This window comes from Emys orbicularis, chromosome 5, assembly GCF_028017835.1.
Source record: "Emys orbicularis isolate rEmyOrb1 chromosome 5, rEmyOrb1.hap1, whole genome shotgun sequence".
NCBI classification, from domain to species: domain Eukaryota; kingdom Metazoa; phylum Chordata; order Testudines; family Emydidae; genus Emys; species Emys orbicularis.
In genome coordinates, this window is record NC_088687.1 from 121,445,284 (window position 1) to 121,464,804 (window position 19,521).

Sequence of the window (19,521 nt, forward strand, 5' to 3'; positions counted from 1 at the left end):
AGCATGAGAAAAGAGAGGATGAAGAAATCACTTACAGAAAAGCTAATTCAGGCATGGTAAGTAGAAAGAGCATTAGGGTAGGGCCTGAACTGAAGTAAGAACTTTGAAAGTCGTCTTCACAGTCCCTTTCTGAAAAATATCTTATGTGAGCCCTGCAATAGAAGAGTCATTCAGCTTCTTAAAGTAAATTCCATGATCTACTGATATGATTTTTACTATGATATTCAACTCAACCCTAATTGACAATAGTGCGTGTATACATAAAAGTATACAAGTGATAAACTCACAAATACTTTACAGTAAATTTCATAGTATGATACTTGCATTTGGAAAACCTCTTCTTTATGTTCGTATTTATTAACTTGTTTCACTTGATCACATTGACTCTTACTATGACACATTTCTTCCTGGGAACAAATACATAATTTTAACCATTTTCTGGTGCAGTTTGATGCATACTTAGCCTGTGAAACATAGAAAATTCATGACTGACTAGATATTTATACATTGTTTGCAGAATTGTTGTACCTGTCCCAGGTACACCTCTACCCCGATATAACACTGTCCTCAGGAGCCAAAAAATCTTACCGGTTATAGGTGAAACCGCGTTATATTGAACTTGCTTTGATCTGTCGGAGCACGCAGCCTTCCCCCCCCCCCCCCCCCCCGGAGCGCTGCTTTACCGTGTTATATCCGAATTTGTGTTATATCGGGTCGCCTTATATCGGGGTAGAGGTGTACCAGGATATGCGAGAGACAAGGTAGGTGAGGTAATATATTTTATTGTTCCAACTTCTGTTGGTGGATTTGTCCAAACCATGGGAACAGGCATGGGTACTAGGATGCCTCCCCAAGATGCCAGCCTCTTAATGGGCCACCTTGAGGAAGAATTTCTGGAAAAACGCACCACAAAACCAACAATATACATGAGATACATCAGTGATATTTTCATCGTCCGGACAGAGGACCTAAATGCCCTCATTGATTTCTACAACAACTTGAACCATCACCCCCATTCATCAAAAACTCTCTAGAACACTCCCACACCAGTTTCAATTTTGTGGATGCCACAATCAGCTTCAACAATGCAACTCTACAATACAGGGTATCATCAAATAATTACAAGCCATACTTGATGGGGACCACATCCTGAAATAAATCTTTCCCAAACCCACTCTTCTGGCCATCAAACAACCTCCTCAGCCTTGCCAAGCTCATGGTCAAAAGCAGGCTTCCCATAGACTAGGACATATCAACTCAAAATGGCACCAGACCCTGCCAAAACACATGAAAAACCTGCAGGTCTATCTCCACTATTATGATGATCAAGACCCCCAATATAACACCTTTGAAGATCCATGGGTTCTACACATGCCTGTTACAGCATGTGGTGTACCTCATCCAGTGCACTAAATGCACTAAGCACAACCATGGGTGAAACCAGACAATTACTACATTCTCAAATGAACTCTCATAGAAAAATGAGATACAAAAGCGCCATGGGTAAACAGTTTTCACAAAGCAATCACTCTGTATCTGACCTCACTCCTCTTCCTCAAAAGAAACCTGCACAACATCTTCAGAAGCTGAGCCTGGGAACTTAAATTCATAATTCTGCTGGACACTAAAAACCATAGACGTAACAGAGATATTGGTTTTATGGCTCATCGCAACAGTTATCTCTTGATTGCCAACTTAACTTTAAGTGATCTACAGCATGTGTGAACCCCTTATGCTTAATGATTTGTCCTATGTTGTATTCAACTTGGACATTCTAATTACCTTCCTGAGACCTGAGGAAGAGCTCTGTGAAGCTTGCAAGCTTGTCTTTTCCACCAACAGAAATTGTTCCAATAAGAGAGATTACCTCATCTACTTTGTCTCTTAGATATTTATACTGCATTCATAATTTGGTATACATATTCTTTTTTTATATTCTTTTTAGTAATTTGCACTTCTATTTTTGTTGTTGTTGTTTGTTGTTGTACAGAGCTCTGGGATCGAAACTTTAGTGGAGGAACTTTGCTCCAGACTAAAAGACCTTCAGAGTAAGCAAGGTGAGAAGTATACTGAGTCTTTTGAGGCCAAAGAGCATGTTTGTAAAGTATATCATTTGGGGGTTTTCAGGTTGAGATGTTCTGGTCCCATTACTCTGCTCCCTTTAAATAAGGCAAACAGTTGGAAAATAAAATGAATAATCTTATATCGATATGTTCTTTTACCTGAAAAATGGCTATCTTCAAATGGCACTTCCTTTATGAACAGATATGCTTTTGTGTGTGTGTTCAGTCATACCTTCTGCTTGCTTTGGTGAATTTTTATTCCTGGTCACATTGCAGCCTCAACAAAGATAAGAGATTGTGAGCTGGATTCTGTTTCTTTTTGTACATTACCACTCATTTACTAAGAATAGATTACTAAATTACAGTTATGAAACAATCAAGTATATCTGTGAAAACCCACTAACATGAAGTGAGGTTGCTTAGGTGTCAGGTCATAATTTAAAGACTACATTGAATGTAACTGAGGCTGTAAATGGGACTCGCCAGGTCTAAGGGGAAGAACCTTTTATTTACATTTGATATCTAAATTGAGACTGTAAAAGTGGAACCTCACAGTGCTACTCTTGCACTTTTGCTTCTCAAAATGCTACTACTGCACTATTTTCTCTCCATAAACCTCTCTTGTTAAGACTTTAAAACGCTTGATCTTCATTTATACTAAAGTTCTGCAGTCCTATTATATTCACATATGATTTGGAATGACTTCATACTACTTTACATAAAATATAGTTGTAGAGTCTACAACCAGAGTTCATAGTAGCTGAACATTCATCTAACCATAGGGCAGCATATTTTGACAATTCAACAGCAGTACATATTCAGTCAAGTGAAAATCAAGTGTCTTGCACACTCATGAAAAACAGAAATAAATAAAAATTTCACTCTTTCTTAAATAAGACCTCTCTCTGAAAATCAGAATAAAACAAACCAAGAAAGTTGAATTTTAGTAGCCTTGTTCCATTGTATAGCCAAAAGGCTGTTGTGGCAGTACCTCTAAACAGACACCCTTTTAAAAAACCGAAAACAAAAACAAAAAAGTTTAAAATCAAGTAAATATATTTTTCCCTTTTTGATAGTTCTCTTTTTTATACTTTATATATGCAACCCTAATTCACATCTTAAACTGTTACTTTCTTTTGCTTCAGTCTTTCAGAAGAAATAAATCTAACTGTTCTAAACATGATTTCAGATGTTATAAGTCATGCTCTTTGGATTCCAGTGTTTATAAGAACATCTGTGTATCACTGTGAGCACCCAGCATAAGTATAACTCTTTAACCATAAAAAGAAGCACACTCTCAACATTCACAGTGAGTTCTTCGGGTTGCTTTTCAGTGACCCCCTCGAGCTGCCTCTGTGGTGTTGATTATATAAAACCATTAATTTTGATATGAGTAAAAAAGACAAGTATGTACATCAACTGCATTTTTATATCTTGTATATTTTCATAGGAAAATTCATAATCCTATATTATACACAGCCCTTGCAACTGAAATCCCCCCTCTGCATTTCTCCCTCCCGCCACAAAAATAATTACACTAATTGCTCTGGAGTTTAATTTTTTCCCACTGAAATACATGAAATTTGCAGTTAGATGGCAAAACCAATAGCAATTACGTGTTAAATGGACAATTAGTCTTTTATTTTACATGTAGAATTTCCAAAAGAGGTTAAGGATATTGACAAACTAAGTACAGTAAAATGCTGAATTGGAAAAGAGTGTAGCTAGGGCCTAGTGTAGCCCACAGTTGCATCCTGGTCATCTTTGGTGAAATTAATGGGGCTTAATTAGATTATTTTAGAAACTCTCAATCTTAGGTTACACTTTATAACAATTTCTGTACATGAAATTGTTTTTATTGCTAAGTAATAACAGGTTACCATATATTATTGTAAATATTTAACTACTGGTGTATATCCTGTGTTTTTGTTAGATACTTTTAGTTTATATTTAATAACTTTCTGAATTTCTCTGTAAAACTAAGGTATAACTTTCTGGCATTTTGTTTCATAACAGAGGAGAAGATTAACAAAAAGTTAGAGGGTTCTTTGTCTCCTGAGGCTGATTTATCTCCCACAGCAAAGGATCAAGTGGAAATGTATGTTTCTTTTAACTTGAAACTTAAAATCTTCTAAATAAAGTGGTTAAAAAGTCAGGAAATTTAAAGTTATTCCTACAGTCCCCTTTTGCACATGTAGTGTTCTGTGTTCTAGGTGTTTGATGCCTTATATATTTGCAACAAGGCCAACTTTATTTTTGTTGACACTTATGGAATTGAATTTTTAAACTGTAGTGTTCTATTTATTTAAATTTTTCCAATTTTTATTAAGGGGACTGTGTCAGCTACACAAATTAAAGTGCTAAAAGTAGTTTCAGGTACTATTCCAACCTTTTTGTCCCCATTCCAGATTTGTGGTGGTATAATTATGGTATTATATCTTTAAGACAGTGTTGTCTTCCATACAAAAAGGGGAAAGTATGAAGTCGACTGTAAACAAAGTGCTGCTACCACTGAAAACAATAGTTTTGCTTTTGACTTCTTTGGGGAAAGAAGTATGATTTTGTCTTTATCTTTCAATTAAAGAATTATAAGCAATCTTTCTGATACTGATGCAGCAACAGGTAAAATGTGTCAGACAGAAGTGTCATTAAGTTGACAATATCTCTTTTTTTTTAAAAAAAAAAAGAGAGAAAAATTATCATACCTTAATGTTCAAAATAATATTCAAAGGAACTTATATAGTGAGTTTAATGTTCAGATAAGTGACCCCAACATTGCTTATTACAGCATTACACTTATTACACTGATAATTGTGCCAATTTACGGATCTCATAGAATTGTAAACTTTTTTTGAATGGGTAGTCATTGGGGGGGGGGGGATTTCCCTGTATAGATATCTTGAATATCAATCTCAGAAATCATTTAAAGTTAAGGAAAATAATGTATTTCAGACTTGTCTGCATTCGTGAAACTTAACCAAAAAAATTGCAACTAGTGCAAGCCCTAGTGTAGATAAAGCTGAGGTAGCAGTGCCTGTTTTTACCATAGAAGCACAGAATCATAGAACTGGAAGGGACCTCGAGAGGTTGTCTAGTCCAGACCCCTGCATGTTAATTTAAACTTCACAAATTTAAAGGAGACAGTTTGTTTGGCATTCTGTACAAACAAGTACAAACTATTATCTAAGCAGATAATATATGTGTTACATGGTTTGTTAGTGGGAGGCTATTTTTGAAATGTGGGGGTGGGGCATGGTGGTGGATTGAGAAATGTGCCTTCATTACAGTGGCTTTTAAGACTCTTTGGATCCCATAAATTTACAGTTGATCTAAATGATATATAACATAATAATTTTAAGAGCATATAGGGATTATGGTGTTCCTATTTGTGATGGGCATGCCAGAGAGTCTCAGGTCACATATGCTTGGGACCCTGATTTTAAAGTAGTATTTGTGTAAGCTGTTTCCATGGCTTGACTCAAATAAAAAAATATATTTGAAAAGCTTGTCACAGTGGCTATAACAATGTTCCCAGAGTTTGGGGTTACTAGAATGTATATTTAAAACTTCTCACTGGTTAATGCAAATTAGTATCATGTATTAGTCATAATTTGCTTTTCTTTTAAAAATCAAACTATAGAATCATAGAATTGTAGGGCTGGAAGGGACCTCGAGAAGTCATCAAGTCCAGCCCCCTGCGCTGTGGCAGGACCAAGTAAACCCAGACCATCCCGTAAAGGTGTTTGTCTAACTTGTTTTTAAAAGCTTCCAATGATGTGGAATCCATGACCTCCCTTGGAAGCCTATTCCAGTGCTTAACTACCCTTATAGTTAAAGATTTTCCCAATAGCTAACCTAATCTCCCTTGGTGCAGATTAAGCCCATTATTTCTTGTCCTATCGTCACTGGACATAGAGAACAATTGATCATCATCCTCTTTATAACAGCCCTTAACATATTGGAAGACTGTTATCCGGTCCCCTCTCAGTCTTCCTTTCTCAAGACTAAACATGGACAGGTTTTTCCACCTTTGCTCATAGTACAGGTTTTCTAAACCTTTCATCATTTTTGTTGCTCTCTGGATTCTTCCCAGTTTGTCCACATTCTTCCTAAATTGTGGTCCCCAGATTTGGACACAGTACTCCAGCTGGAGCCTCACGAATGCCAAATAGAGCAAGACCGTTACCTGCTGTGTCTTACATAAAACACTACTGTTAATACACCCCAGAATCACATTAGTCTTTTTTGCAGCTGCATCACATGGTATTCAGTTTGTGGTCCACTATAACACCCAGATCCTTTTCATCAGTACTATCTCCTAGACAGTTATTCCCCCATTTTATATTTGAATTTTCCTTCCTAAGTGAAGTACTTTGCACTTCTCTTTATTGAATTTCATCTTCTTGAATTCAGACTAATTCTCCTAATTTGTCAACCTCATTTTGAATTTTAAATCTGTCCTCCAAAGTGCTTGCAACCCCTCCCAGTTTGGTATCATTTGCAAATTTTATAAACATACTCTCTACTCCATTATACAAGTCATTAATGAAAATATTGAATAGTACTGGACCCAGGACTGACCCCCTACAAAACCCTACTGGATACACCCTCCCAGCTTGACAACAACTCTTTGCGTATGATCTCTCAAACAATTTTGTACACATCTTATAGTAATTTCATCTAGACCCCATTTCCCTAGATAACTTATGAGAATGTCATGTGGAACTTTGTCAAAAGCCTTAATAAAATCAAGGTATATCACATCTACTGCTTCCTCCCTATCCACTAGGTCAATAATCCTATCAAAGGAGGAAATTAAGTTGGCTTGACATGATTTGTTCTTAACAAATCCATGCTGCCTATTCTATATAACCCTATTATCCTCTAGGTGCTTACAATTTGGTTGTTGCTCATGTAGGAAGTTTCTCGTGTTGCATATATGTAAGTCATTTGACAATTGATAGATTGGCTTTAGAGCTTCTGTAGAGCATTGAATAGTGCAGTTTTAATAGGGAAATCATAAATTCCAAACAGTTAAGTTAAAAATTTCTAGTGAAAAGCTATGTCATCTGATAACTTCATAGCTGAACCTTCATGGTTTTGAACATCCTCCGCTCCCATTGGCTTCAGTAGGAATTGAGGATGCTCAGCAGCTTTCAGGATTGTATATATTGTGGGTTTTTAAAATATAATTATATTTAAAATATAATTATCTAATATAATTCTGTGCACACTTTTAGGTGGTTTTCTGTTGTATCATCATTCAAATACACTAACTTATGCTTGGTATTTGGGATCTCTTGGGTTGTAGAATATTCTAGTGATTATGGAAGTAAAAGAACTTGAAAAAAGCAAAATTGGAAATTAAGTATTTCAAAAGTGCCTGTAGAAGTTCTAAAAACTGAATTTAAATATCTCTTTTCTTTTTCTTTCAGGTATTATGAAGCATTTCCTCCTCTTTCTGAGAAGCCAATTTGCCTGCAAGAAATTATGACTGTATGGAATAAATCGAAAGTTTGCTCTTACTCTAGCTCCTCATCTTCATCCAATGCTCCACCAACTAGCACTGATACATCCTCTCCAAAGGACTGCAATAGTGAAAGTGAAGTAACTAAAGAGAGAAGTAACAAAGTGTCTGCCACTGTACATGAAAGAAGCCAGCAGAAAAAAAGTAAAACTGAGAGAGAGAACAAGTTCAGTAATGGCACTGTTGAAGATAAGCCTGCTTTATATAAAAAGCAAGTCCGACATAAGTCTGAGGGAAAGATGCGTCCTCGCTCCTGGTCGTCTGGTTCCAGTGAAGCAGGCTCAAGTTCAAGTGGTAATCAAGGTGAATTAAAAGCATCAGTGAAATGTATTAAAGTAAGACATAAAACAAGGGAGGTTCGAAATAAAAAGGGGCGGAATGGGCAAAGCAGGCTTTCAGTGAAGACTGGTGAAAAGACCGAAAGAAAAATCCATAGTGGAAGTAGCAGCAGCAGTGGATCGATCAAACAGCTGTGTAAAAGGGGTAAAAGACCAATAAAAGAAATTGGAAGGAAAGAAACTGGCAGTAATGATGGAAAAGATCTGTATTTAAACAGCAGAAACGAAAAGGAATATAAAGAAGAACCCTTATGGTATACTGAGCCGATTACAGAATACTTTGTTCCTCTGAGCAGAAAAAGTAAGCTTGAGACTACATACCGCAACAGACAAGATACGTGTGATATAACATCAGAGGCTGTAGAAGAATTGTCCGAATCAGTGCATGGTCTTTGTATTAGCAACAATAATATTCATAAAACATACCTCGCAGCAGGTACTTTTATTGATGGTCACTTTGTAGAAATGCCTGCAGTTCTAAATGAGGATATTGACCTCACTGGGACCTCAATATGTTCTCAACCAGAGGACGATAAATATTTGGATGATGTTCATCTGTCAGAACTAACACACTTCTATGAAGTGGATATTGATCAATCCATGTTGGATCCTGGTGCCTCAGATAAAATGCAAGGAGAAAGTCGGATTTTGAATATGATTCGACAAAAAAGTAAAGAGAAATCTGATTTTGAGGCAGAATGTTGCATAGTGTTAGATGGAATGGAGTTGCAAGGGGAAAGTGCAATATGGACAGATTCAACCAGCTCTGTTGGTGCTGAAGGGTGGTTCTTGCAAGACCTTAGTAATTTAGCTCAATTTTGGGAGTGCTGTTCATCTTCTAGCTCTGGTGATGCAGATGGAGAAAGTTTTGGAGCAGATTCTCCTATCTTAGACAGCACAATGCTTAATTCACACATGCTTGCTGGCAATCAAGAGCTCTTTTTGGATATTAATGAAGGGTCTGGTATAAACTCTTGTTTTTCAGTGTTTGAAGTGCAATGCAGAAATTCTGTTTTACCATTTTCTTTTGAAACACTCAATTTGGGAAATGAAAATGCAGATTCTAGTAGCAGTGCTAATATGCTTGGAAAGACACAGTCTAGATTGCTCATATGGACCAAAAATAGTGCCTTTGATGAAAATGAACACTGTTCCAATCTTTCAACAAGAACTTGTAGTCCATGGTCACACTCGGAAGAAACACGTTCAGACAATGAAACTTTAAATATTCCATTTGAAGAATCCACACAATTTAATGCAGAAGATATAAATTATGTAGTTCCTAGGGTGTCTTCAAGTTACGTAGATGAAGAAATTCTAGATTTTTTTCAAGAAGAAACTTGCCAGCAACAAGCTAGAACTTTAGGAGAAATGCCCACTTTGGTTTTCAAAAAAAAATCTAAACTAGAATCTGTCTGTGGTATTCAGCTAGAACAAAAAGGAGAAGGTAAAGATTATGAAACAACACAAGTGTCTAGTGAAAGCAGCCCACATGGAGATGGCTATAGCTCAGGGGTTATTAAAGACATTTGGACAAATATGACAGACAGAAATTCTGCAGCAATAGTAGAGATAGAAGGAATAGAAGATGAATTGTTTTCAACTGATGTAAATAACTACTGCTGCTGCTTAGATACTGAAGCAAAAGTTGAAATCCTCCAGGAACCTAATAAGGCAGTGCAGAGATCAGAGTATCATCTTTGGGAAGGTCAAAAAGAGAACTTGGAGAAGAGAGCATTTGTTGCAAATGATTTATCAGAAATAGATGGTGGTGATTATACTACACCATCAAAACCTTGGGACATAAACCAGGATAAAGAAAACTCATTTATACTTGGTGGTGTGTATGGGGAGCTCAAAACATTTAATAGTGATGGAGAATGGGCACTAGTGCCCCCCAGTCACGCAAAAGGAAGCTTATTACAGTGTGCAGCTTCTGATGTAGTGACAATAGCTGGTACAGATGTCTTCATGACACCAGGAAACAGCTTTGCTCCTGGTCACAGGCAATTATGGAGGCCATTTGTATCATTTGAACAGAATGAGCAATCGAAGAATGGAGATAATGGATTGAATAAGGGGTTTTCTTTTATCTTCCATGAAGACTTACTGGGAGCTTGTGGTAACTTTCAAGTCGAAGAACCTGGACTTGAATATTCATTCTCTTCCTTTGACCTGAACAATCCATTTTCACAAGTTCTTCATGTAGAGTGTTCATTCGAACCAGAAGGAATTGCATCTTTCAGCCCTAGTTTTAAACCCAAATCAATTCTGTGCTCTGATTCAGACAGTGAAGTTTTTCATCCCAGGATATGTGGTGTTGACAGGACGCAGTACAGGGCTATACGGATTTCTCCAAGAACTCACTTTCGCCCAATTTCTGCATCTGAGCTTTCTCCAAGGGGTGGAAGTGAGTCAGAATTTGAGTCAGAAAAAGATGAAGGAAGTATTCCAGCCCCTTCCCAAGTAGACGTGTTTGAAGATCCACAAGCAGATCTCAAACCACTAGAAGAAGATGCAGAAAAAGAAGGGCATTACTATGGAAAGTTAGAGCTTGAATCTGGAAAATTCCTTCCCAGATTAAAGAAGTCTGGAATGGAGAAGAGTGCACAAACATCACTGGATTCCCAGGAAGAATCAGCTGGAATGTTGCCAGTTGGAAACCAAAATCCCTGCTTAGAGTGCAGTATGAAAGAATCACTAGATATGAGGGATATGGAAAATTCCAGAATAAACTGCAGAATAGTGGAGCAACATGAAGAAATAAACAGGTTTTGCAGTTGCAAAGCAGGTTGCCATTTCCCTACATATGAGGATAATCCTGTTTCTTCAGGAGAGCTGGAAGAGGTATGTGTTGATGTAAGATTATTGGATTTGCACCTAGCAAAAGTCAAAAAATAGACTGTTTATACAACACCCATTCTAGTCATTTGGTAGTTCGATTTAATGGATGACATCTAATTCTTCGATAGCAAAGTTAATGATCTAATGGTAGTAATTATTGAGTCATCTTACATAAGCAAATATCTCAGTGTTTTAAAAATTCATGTATTGAAAGATTAAGTAAACTTTCCCTTTTTTGGTTTGTCTGATTTATATGTAATCTGATGGAAAAAATGTGTTTAAATTCCTAGCTTGACAATACTGAAACATGAAGCAAGCGTGTTAAAATAGAGTATTGTAATCCTAAATCAGTTCTTTCAATATGTTTACTAATAGAGCAGAATATATTTTAAGTAGTCAAAAGTTTTACATTTTTACACTTGAGTAAAACACATTCATTTGCCAAACAGAACAATAATGAATGTTTTGATCACATCTGTTTTAGTTTATTGAATTGCCATGTCCTGGTCAATACTTCAAAGGGGGGAAATGAATTATAGGCTTGGAATATTAATTAAATTCTAGAAAAACTAAGTTTTTTGCTGAGCAGAATCTTTCAAAATGAAAATACAAAAATATTTTAGCCTCTCAGGTTAAACTTATGTGAATGTGTTCTTGTATCAAGGATTAAAAAATTAAATCCCTTATAGAAGGATACTAATTACACTTAATCATCGAGCACTATCAGACTTAATAAAAACCACAATAATTTTAAGATTCAGAATTTATACAAAACTTTTATTTAGCCATGGGTTGTCATGATTTACTTAATTTGATGTGGTGAAGTAGACTTCTCTAGTACACATCTATAGTCACCACAAATATACTCTCAGGTTTCGTTTTTTTCTTGCATATGGAATGACAGGATGACAGCACAAGTTGAATTCTCATAAGCACAGTTCAAACTGCTGGAATAACACTCCCTTTGCCCCAAACCTTGCAACAGGAGCCACCAAGATTGTAACTACACTTCCTACATCGATTTTGGAATAGAAATGCTGGAATTTCAAACACGCCTCCCACCCTTCCCTGGTGAAGAGAACCACTAGGATCTTTATTCTCATCATTTTTCTTCCGTGTCCGTCCGTCCATCCATCCATCGGATGTGTGTCCTTGATAAGGAACTTTCCTGCATTACTTCCCCTGTTCAGTGCCTGGTGCCAGATAAGCACAGTGCTTAATAAGAACCATTGGCTTGAGTTGCTAGTTGAAATTATCCAGTGATGTCTTTCCTCCCTAATCTTCGTGCTGTGGGGGAACACCGAGGGGCTTCCCACTCTTGAATCTGCTTCTATCACACAGCCAGGTGGGAACTCTATAGCTACAAAGTTCTAAGCTGCTGAGCCGTATGAAGCTCCAAATCACAGTCATTTGATTTAGTGCTTTAGAATGTAGAGTGCAGCCTAAAGTTAGCTCCTCACTAAAGTGGACAGAGGAACCTTGTTGCAGCTTCAACTGTGGAGAGGCTGTGGGCCAGGTCCCCAGGAGTAGCTCTTCCAACTCAGAACAGGTAAGAGGATAGGGAAATAAGAGGCTTTACAACTCCATGATTCTGTCTCTAGGTTCAATTTAAAGCAGCCTCTGGTCTTCTCTAAGTTGCACTGGCTGGGTTGTGTTGGAACCACTATGCCAGTCCTGTGCCACCTGAGGATTCTTGCACATTGAGAGAATCATTGGGTAGTTAAGATGAATTTACAACAATGGACTTACAACAATGGCTGCATCAGAGGCCATGTCTTGACCCTATTTCTTTTTAATAAGAAGTCTTTTTTAAATAAATGATTATTATTTTTTTTAAGTTGAGTGGAGCAGAAGACAAGGTGCCATAGGCAGAATACCTGGGGATCGTTACTGAAAGCTTAAAACTATCACTCTAAGTCTATTAGTAAGAGAATAGAGTTCTAAGAATTGAAGCAAATTTTTGATGACCTAGACTATTTAGTGAACTCTAATAAGCGGAGAGGACTACTATGAATTGTATTAAGTGTATAAACTCCATATTGCTAAGCCTTCTGTGAAATGAATTTGTTTTATTTAGGGGTGGAATTATTTTATTTGGTTTGATTTTATTTAGTGCTCATGAAAATGACAATTCTAGAGCAGGGATGACTCAGGCATTTGGCAGGCAGGGCTCCCAATACATGTGAATATTATTGGTAATACAGTTCTTCAAGTGTCTCTGCATATTGCCACTTACGGGTAATGCATTGCCTGGTGCTGCCTAACAGTAGAACCTTCTCCAAGCAGTGCCCATTATAGTGCATGTGCACCCTCTCCTACCTCTCCATTCAGCATTTCCAAACATTCTGAGGGAGTGGAGGGGAAAGGAAAATTAGTGGATCCCTGGACTCATGGAGTGAAGAATAGCTTTGGTTTCTTGGATTTAGTTTAGCTTAGCCCTTTGGCCAAATTAAAAGCCAAAAACAATAGAAGAAACAAAAATCCAACAACCTCCATTTCCAGATAAACAATTTCTGAGAGTCAGAGGGAGACTGCCATCCAGAAGGAGAACTTACACATGACTGCAGCCTGTTCAGGAGAGAGAGATGTCAACCCTGGGAAACAGGAGATGATAGAGACAACCTTTCCTGACCTAGACTACTCTTGATAAGCTAGAAGACTCTTCAGGTGCACTCCTCCTTTTGACTGAGACTAAAGAGGAAGGCAGGAGAACTTTCTAACTAACTTTCACCCTGGGAGGATACCATATCCTTTAATTTTTTTACTAGGTTTGTGGTTTTAATCCATTTATTTCATACATCAGCAGACACTCCTGGGCAGAAATAATGTGAAATAACAATAAAGCAACAAATAACAAATAATAAATAAAAGGTCCCTTGCATTGTATCTGGAGTGGACTAAAGCACCTAAAATGTCCATGATGCTCTATTGTTTTGACCTTGGATCAGAAGGCTTTGAAACAACCATGGCTGCCTTCTTTTTTTTAAATTGCTTCTTGGCAGGCTTTCAGCTTCTAGGTCATGTTAAGATACATTCTGTCCCAGGCATGCATACTTTCGAAAACAGCCTGAGACCTGTTCCAATTCAAGAGATATACAATGCAGCCAAACAGTTACTTTTGATTTACAAGATGGGGCTACCGGGATTTGGTCTCCTGCTACAACTCCAGCCTTGGTTGTTCAAGTAGCTTGAACTGACCCCTGTGTAGGTTAGGTTGATTATGTTCATCTGTAATAGACTGGACTGCATTTTGAATGTGTAGTGAACACTTACATGTGAATAAACTTACGGAGAAGATAAGTGTGAACTCAGAATCTAACACAGTAATCAAATATCTGCATTCTTTTTTTTTTTTCACGTCTGCTTCAGTCTCAAGTTTTGCTTGATGTATCTTGCATACACAGGCCAAATTTAGGAAATAAGATGGCTTTCTTTTTAAACTTCTCTCTGCTACCTCTAGCAGCTGCACTTTCATTTATTCAGCCCCAGGGTTTTAGCTTTGATAATTCCACGTTTACTGTTAGAACATTCAGAAGAAATAATATGTAAGTGTGCTTTCATAATCTCTATAAAGGCCTAGTCATCCTCATCTTTATATTAGTCAATCTCTTTTACTACCTAATATCTTTGCAAAAGCTAAGCCTGGAAGAATCCAAGTTCTGATTCTTAGCATTTCTATCAAATATCAGCTTAATCTCGTACAAGATTACAACTAAATCCTATCCAGGTCTGTTAACTGATGGTGCAGCTTACATGTGCTATTCATCGGGCTGCCAATTAGTCATAGTAGAAAAATGTAGAGTTGGATACAATCCTTGCTGTGGCGATTGTGGAACATTCTATGCAAGCAAAAGCAGGAGTGTGTGTGTGAGAGAGAGAGAGAGAGAAATGGATTGAAAACTCAGTCTCTGAAGCAAGAGGAAAACCAACACACAGAAAAGAGGGAAAGGTAGAAACAACAGTTATTGTAATGGTCTAGGTGTTCTACACCTTTTAAAAATAATTTATATTTATGTAGTCGCCAGAAATTTTAATGGTGACAGACTAAAATGCGTTATAGTAGCTAACTAAGCTACTGTGCAATTGAATATTTTTTTTTCTTCAGTAAAAAACCAACTTTGGGATGTTCTGGAAACTGTATCTATCTTACCAGTGAATACTTCTACACCATTGGTGCTTGGATAATACTACCACTTTTAGAATAGACTGCATATTCCCATTTAGAAAGCAATGCCCATTGAGGCTGCATAAGCCACTTTTCTCAGGTCTGAATATTTAGATCTGAGCTTATAAAATAATAGTGGTACTTAACACTTTCATTTCAAAACCTCAAAGCATTTTAGTAAGTAGGTATGCATTTTTTGCATGTCACAGGACTCTTTTAATAATGCCCCCAGTTGAGAATCTCAAATGCTAATAGAACAGGAGTACTTGTGGCACCTTAGAGAGACTAACAAATGTATGCATCCGATGAAGTGGGCTGTAGCCCACGAAAGCTTATGCTCAAATAAATTTGTTAGTCTCTAAGGTGCCACAAGTACTCCTGTTCTTTTTGCAGATACAGACTAACACGGCTGCTACTCTGAAACCTGTCAAATGCTAATAAAATTCTAATGAACAATCCCTCACAAAACGCCTGTGAAGTAGAAAAGTATTATCCCTGATTTACAAATGAGGCATGGAGAAGTGGTGACTTGCCCCTGACACACAGTAAGTTAGTGGTAGGGCTAGGAATAGAAACCAGAAGACCAGGCTTTACCCATGGTTGTCTTTTTTTATCTATCACTGACAATAATGTATTTTCTTTTTTTCACAAATTCTATGGGAAAACTCTCGTTTTAAAATAAGAAAACAAATCTTCATTATGTAAACAGAATGCACCAAAGCACATTACAATGCTTCACATTTTATGCGACAGCTTCTCTTCACAGCTGGTTATTTTTAAATGACTTTGTTCTGTTAAGTCTAAGTGTTAGTGCATGGTGGGTGGGTGTTTTTGTTATAGGTGGGGCCTATTATTAAAGTTGCGAGACACTTCCCGTTATAAGATCCTGTTTTAATTTCCTTATAACTTTGCCGAATATTAATTGTTTGGGCCCAAATTTTACATGCTGTCTGCTTTTTAAAGAAAATTTCAGCCAGAAAGTTTCAGTGGTTTCTGAAAAAGAAGTAAGGAAAAAATACAGTGTGTGCACGCATAGGAAAAAAAAACTGGAAACCTTTTTTGAGAAGCTCTAGAGCCCCCATACGTTTGAGCCAGGATTTGAAATTTGGCAGGAGATTGGCCTTTGTGTCAAGGACATGCCTTCTGCCATCCTGTGAAAATGTACCAGGTTGTAAGAGTTTTTAAAAATTGCATTTCTCACATGCTCAGAGACTTTCTAGAGCTTCCCAGCTAAAAACTCGCAAGGTCCCATCTACACTGGGTGTGTTCCAGCCCTGGGAGTGCAGGAAACTAAGCAGGACTTTCCCTGCAACTGAAACTTTGGGCTGCTGTGGGCCAAGCTAGTTTCAGGCACTTGAAGTGAGAGGAGGGACGCTCTCTCTCCTATGCTATCAGTGCCCCCCTGCTGGGTCCAGGTAGTGAGGAGGAGAAAGCTACCTGTATCAAGTGCAGAGTGGGTAAGAGTTGGGGGAATAGATTGAGACAAGGAGCCTGGGGTTGTAGTGGGAGAGCTGGGATAGAACTCAGGAGTTGCTGGCCCCATGCCAAATGACAACACTAAAGTTAAGAAAATCAGTTGTGATTCCCACAGCAATCATAACTCAGCCAAATGGCAAACACTTGAAGGTACAATTGTTACCACTATGTACAGATGTAGTATTTTCTATTTTACTGTATAAAGAGATGGACTTCTAGATTACGTGGGAAGCATAAGTTGGATTTTATTAACATGCATGTAAAATGTCCACAATAAATTGTATTAATGCAGAGTTTGCATTTAGTATTTGTAATTTCTTCTTAAATAGAGTACAGTGTGCTACTTGTGTCTATGTTGTTGATAGAGCAGGAAAATGACAGCAATATACAGGACACAAAGAGTCAGGGCATATAAAACAATATGTGACAAGAATCTCTTTAATTTTAACATTTGGTAGTAATGTATTTTATAAACTAGTATGTTCATATCACAGAGATTATACTTTTCTCACAAGAATTTTAAGTTTCTAAGCACAAGTATTCTTTAAGCCTGATTATGTATCAAACAAGTTATTTTTAACACATGTACTACCATGGAATCTGAGCATGCAATAATGCTTTTGTTGACAAGGCTAGTACTGTTTTTTAGAATTTTCAATGTTCATACGTTTGGTGCCATGCTCTACTGAAATAAGAGAGTAGGAAGACATGTTTTTACATTCGATAAATACAGCACAATTAAGGATTGGGCACCAATATAGGAGCAGTTCTCAGAGGAGAACCATGTTGGAGGGATATCTTATCAATGGGAAACCATCATGGTTCTCTTCAACAGTTAATTTACTATTACTATATGTGGTGGGGTGTAGCTGTGTCGGTCCCAGGTTACTAGAGAGACATGATGGATGAGGTAATATCTTTTTATTGGACAAACTTCTGTTGGTGAGAGAGACAAGTTTTCAAGCTTACACAGAGCTCTTCTTCAGGTCTGGGAAATGTACTTAGTTTCACTGCCAAATACAAGGTGGAACAGTTTGTTTACCATAAGTACTTAACACATATTTCAAGGGACCATTCAAGGTGAAGTGGCCTGTGAACACTCTCCAGTCCTAGGGGGGAAAGCTGCCTCCCCTGCTTCCTTTCCCTCCTATGACTGGAGGGATGTTAATGGGCTGCTTCACCTTGAATGTTCCCTTTATATATATCTGTTAAGTACTTATGGTAAACAATCTGTTCCACCTTGTATTTAGCAATGACACTGGAAGTCTATGTCTACACTGGCAGAGTTTTTTCGCTGAGAGCTTAGTCGCTGATAAAAAAGTGCTTGAAGAAAACTGCTGTTGTGTGTTCACATGGTCTTCCACTGGTGGCATAGCGTGTTCACACTTGCGGCACTTGCATTGCCAATGAGAGCAGTGCACTGTGGGTACCACTGTGGGAAGGCAGAGGGGATCATGGCGCATCATGGGTCCAGGCTCAATTCCCTGTGATGCACTGCTTTCCGTCCCAGCATTCCATGTGCTCCTGTCTTCAGTTTGCGGCATTTTTCAATTTCCCCTTGTTTTCTGCTTTCCCCGTCACATCTGTCTGCAGGAATGGATCCCACACTGCTCTCCACGGCTTTGCTAGCTCTGACTAGCACATCGCGAGTGGCAGTGGAGTTATTCTTGAAGTTACAAAGGCAACGGCAGTCACAGTTGCCTGACGTGGTGTCCGACATGGAAAGCAGCAACATTAGATTGCTTTTTGGCATTCACGGAGGAGTTGAACACAGTGGAACGTTGCTTTTGGGCTTGGGACACTAGCACAGAGTGGTGGCATCACATCATTATGCAAGTTTGGAATGACTAGCAGTGGCTGCATAAGTTTCGGATGCGTAAAGCCACCTTCCTGGAACTGTGTGCTGAGCTCTCCTCAGCTCCTGTGGCGCAAGGACTCCTGAATGAGAGCTCCCCTTTTGGTGGAAAAGTGTATGGCGATTGCAGTGTGGAAGCTGGTGACTCCAGACTGCTACTGGTCGGTTGCGAACCAGTTTGGAGTGGGGAAGTCAACTGTTGGGGCTGTGTTAATTCAAGTGTGCAAGGCCATTAATTGCATCCTGCTGCAAAAGACAGTGACTCTTGGCAATATGCATAAAATTGTGGATGGCTTTGCAGAAATGGGTTTCCCTAACTGCAGAGGGGCGATAGATGGCCTATTCCAATTCTGGCACCGGACTACCTTGCGACCAAGTACATCAATCGGAAGGGGTTCTTCTCCATGGTTTTGCAGGTGCTTGTGAATCACTGTGGTCGTTTCACTGACATTAACGTGGGTTGCTCCAGAAAGGTGCATAATGCACGAATCTTTAGGAACACTGGCCTGTACAGAAAGCTGCAAGCAGGGACTTTCTTTCCAGACCAGAAGATCACCGTAGGGGAAGTCGAAATGCCCATAGTGATCCTGGGAGACCCGGCGTTCCCCTTAATGCCATGGCTCATGAAGCTGTACATGGGAAACCTAGATAGCAGTAAGGAGTGGTTCAACAACAGGCCGAGTAGGTGCAGAGTGACGGTTGGATGTGTGTTTGGCTGATTAAAGGCATGCTGGCGATGCCTATATGGCAGGTTAGACCTGAATGAGGAAAATATTCCCATCGTTATAGCCGCGTGTTGTACGCTGCATAATATTTGTGAAGGGAAGGGCAAATGGTTTATTCAGGGGTGGACTGCTGAGGCAGAACACCTGACTGCTGATTTTGAGCAGCCAGGTGCCATTGCTATTAGAGGGGCTCAGCTTGGGACAATAAGAATCAGGGATGCCTTGAGGCAACACTTGGAAGATGAAAACCTGTAATGTTTGTTGCTATGCTGGGGACTGCAATGGTTAATTACATTTGGTATGCTAGGAAGCAGTTGTGATTGTTATGGCCTAGGATTCAATGTAAGGAACTAATAAAAGTGCCTGTTGATTTGCAGGTGCCATGAGGTATCATACCTTGCGTGTAAACAAATAGAGTGGTTATAATTCAAAAAACTTTGCTTTTATTGCCAAATAAACCACAACACCTCTCTCTCAGTGGGGTAGACGGTACCAGGGGTGCTGACCTTCATAGCTGAGTATAGGTCC

General features: G+C 38.5%; 1 protein-coding gene across 1 annotated transcript in view; it reads left to right on the forward strand.

Moving 5' to 3' along the window:
• The window catches only part of KIAA0232 (KIAA0232 ortholog), a 101,190-nt gene that overhangs the window by 71,287 nt on the left and 10,382 nt on the right, over positions 1-19,521 (forward strand). Inside the window, exons 4-6 of the mRNA XM_065404853.1 lie at positions 1,991-2,057; positions 4,080-4,161; positions 7,499-10,775. Coding sequence (XP_065260925.1) covers positions 1,991-2,057; positions 4,080-4,161; positions 7,499-10,775 — 3,426 coding nt within the window. The remainder of the gene's footprint in view (positions 1-1,990; positions 2,058-4,079; positions 4,162-7,498; positions 10,776-19,521) is intronic.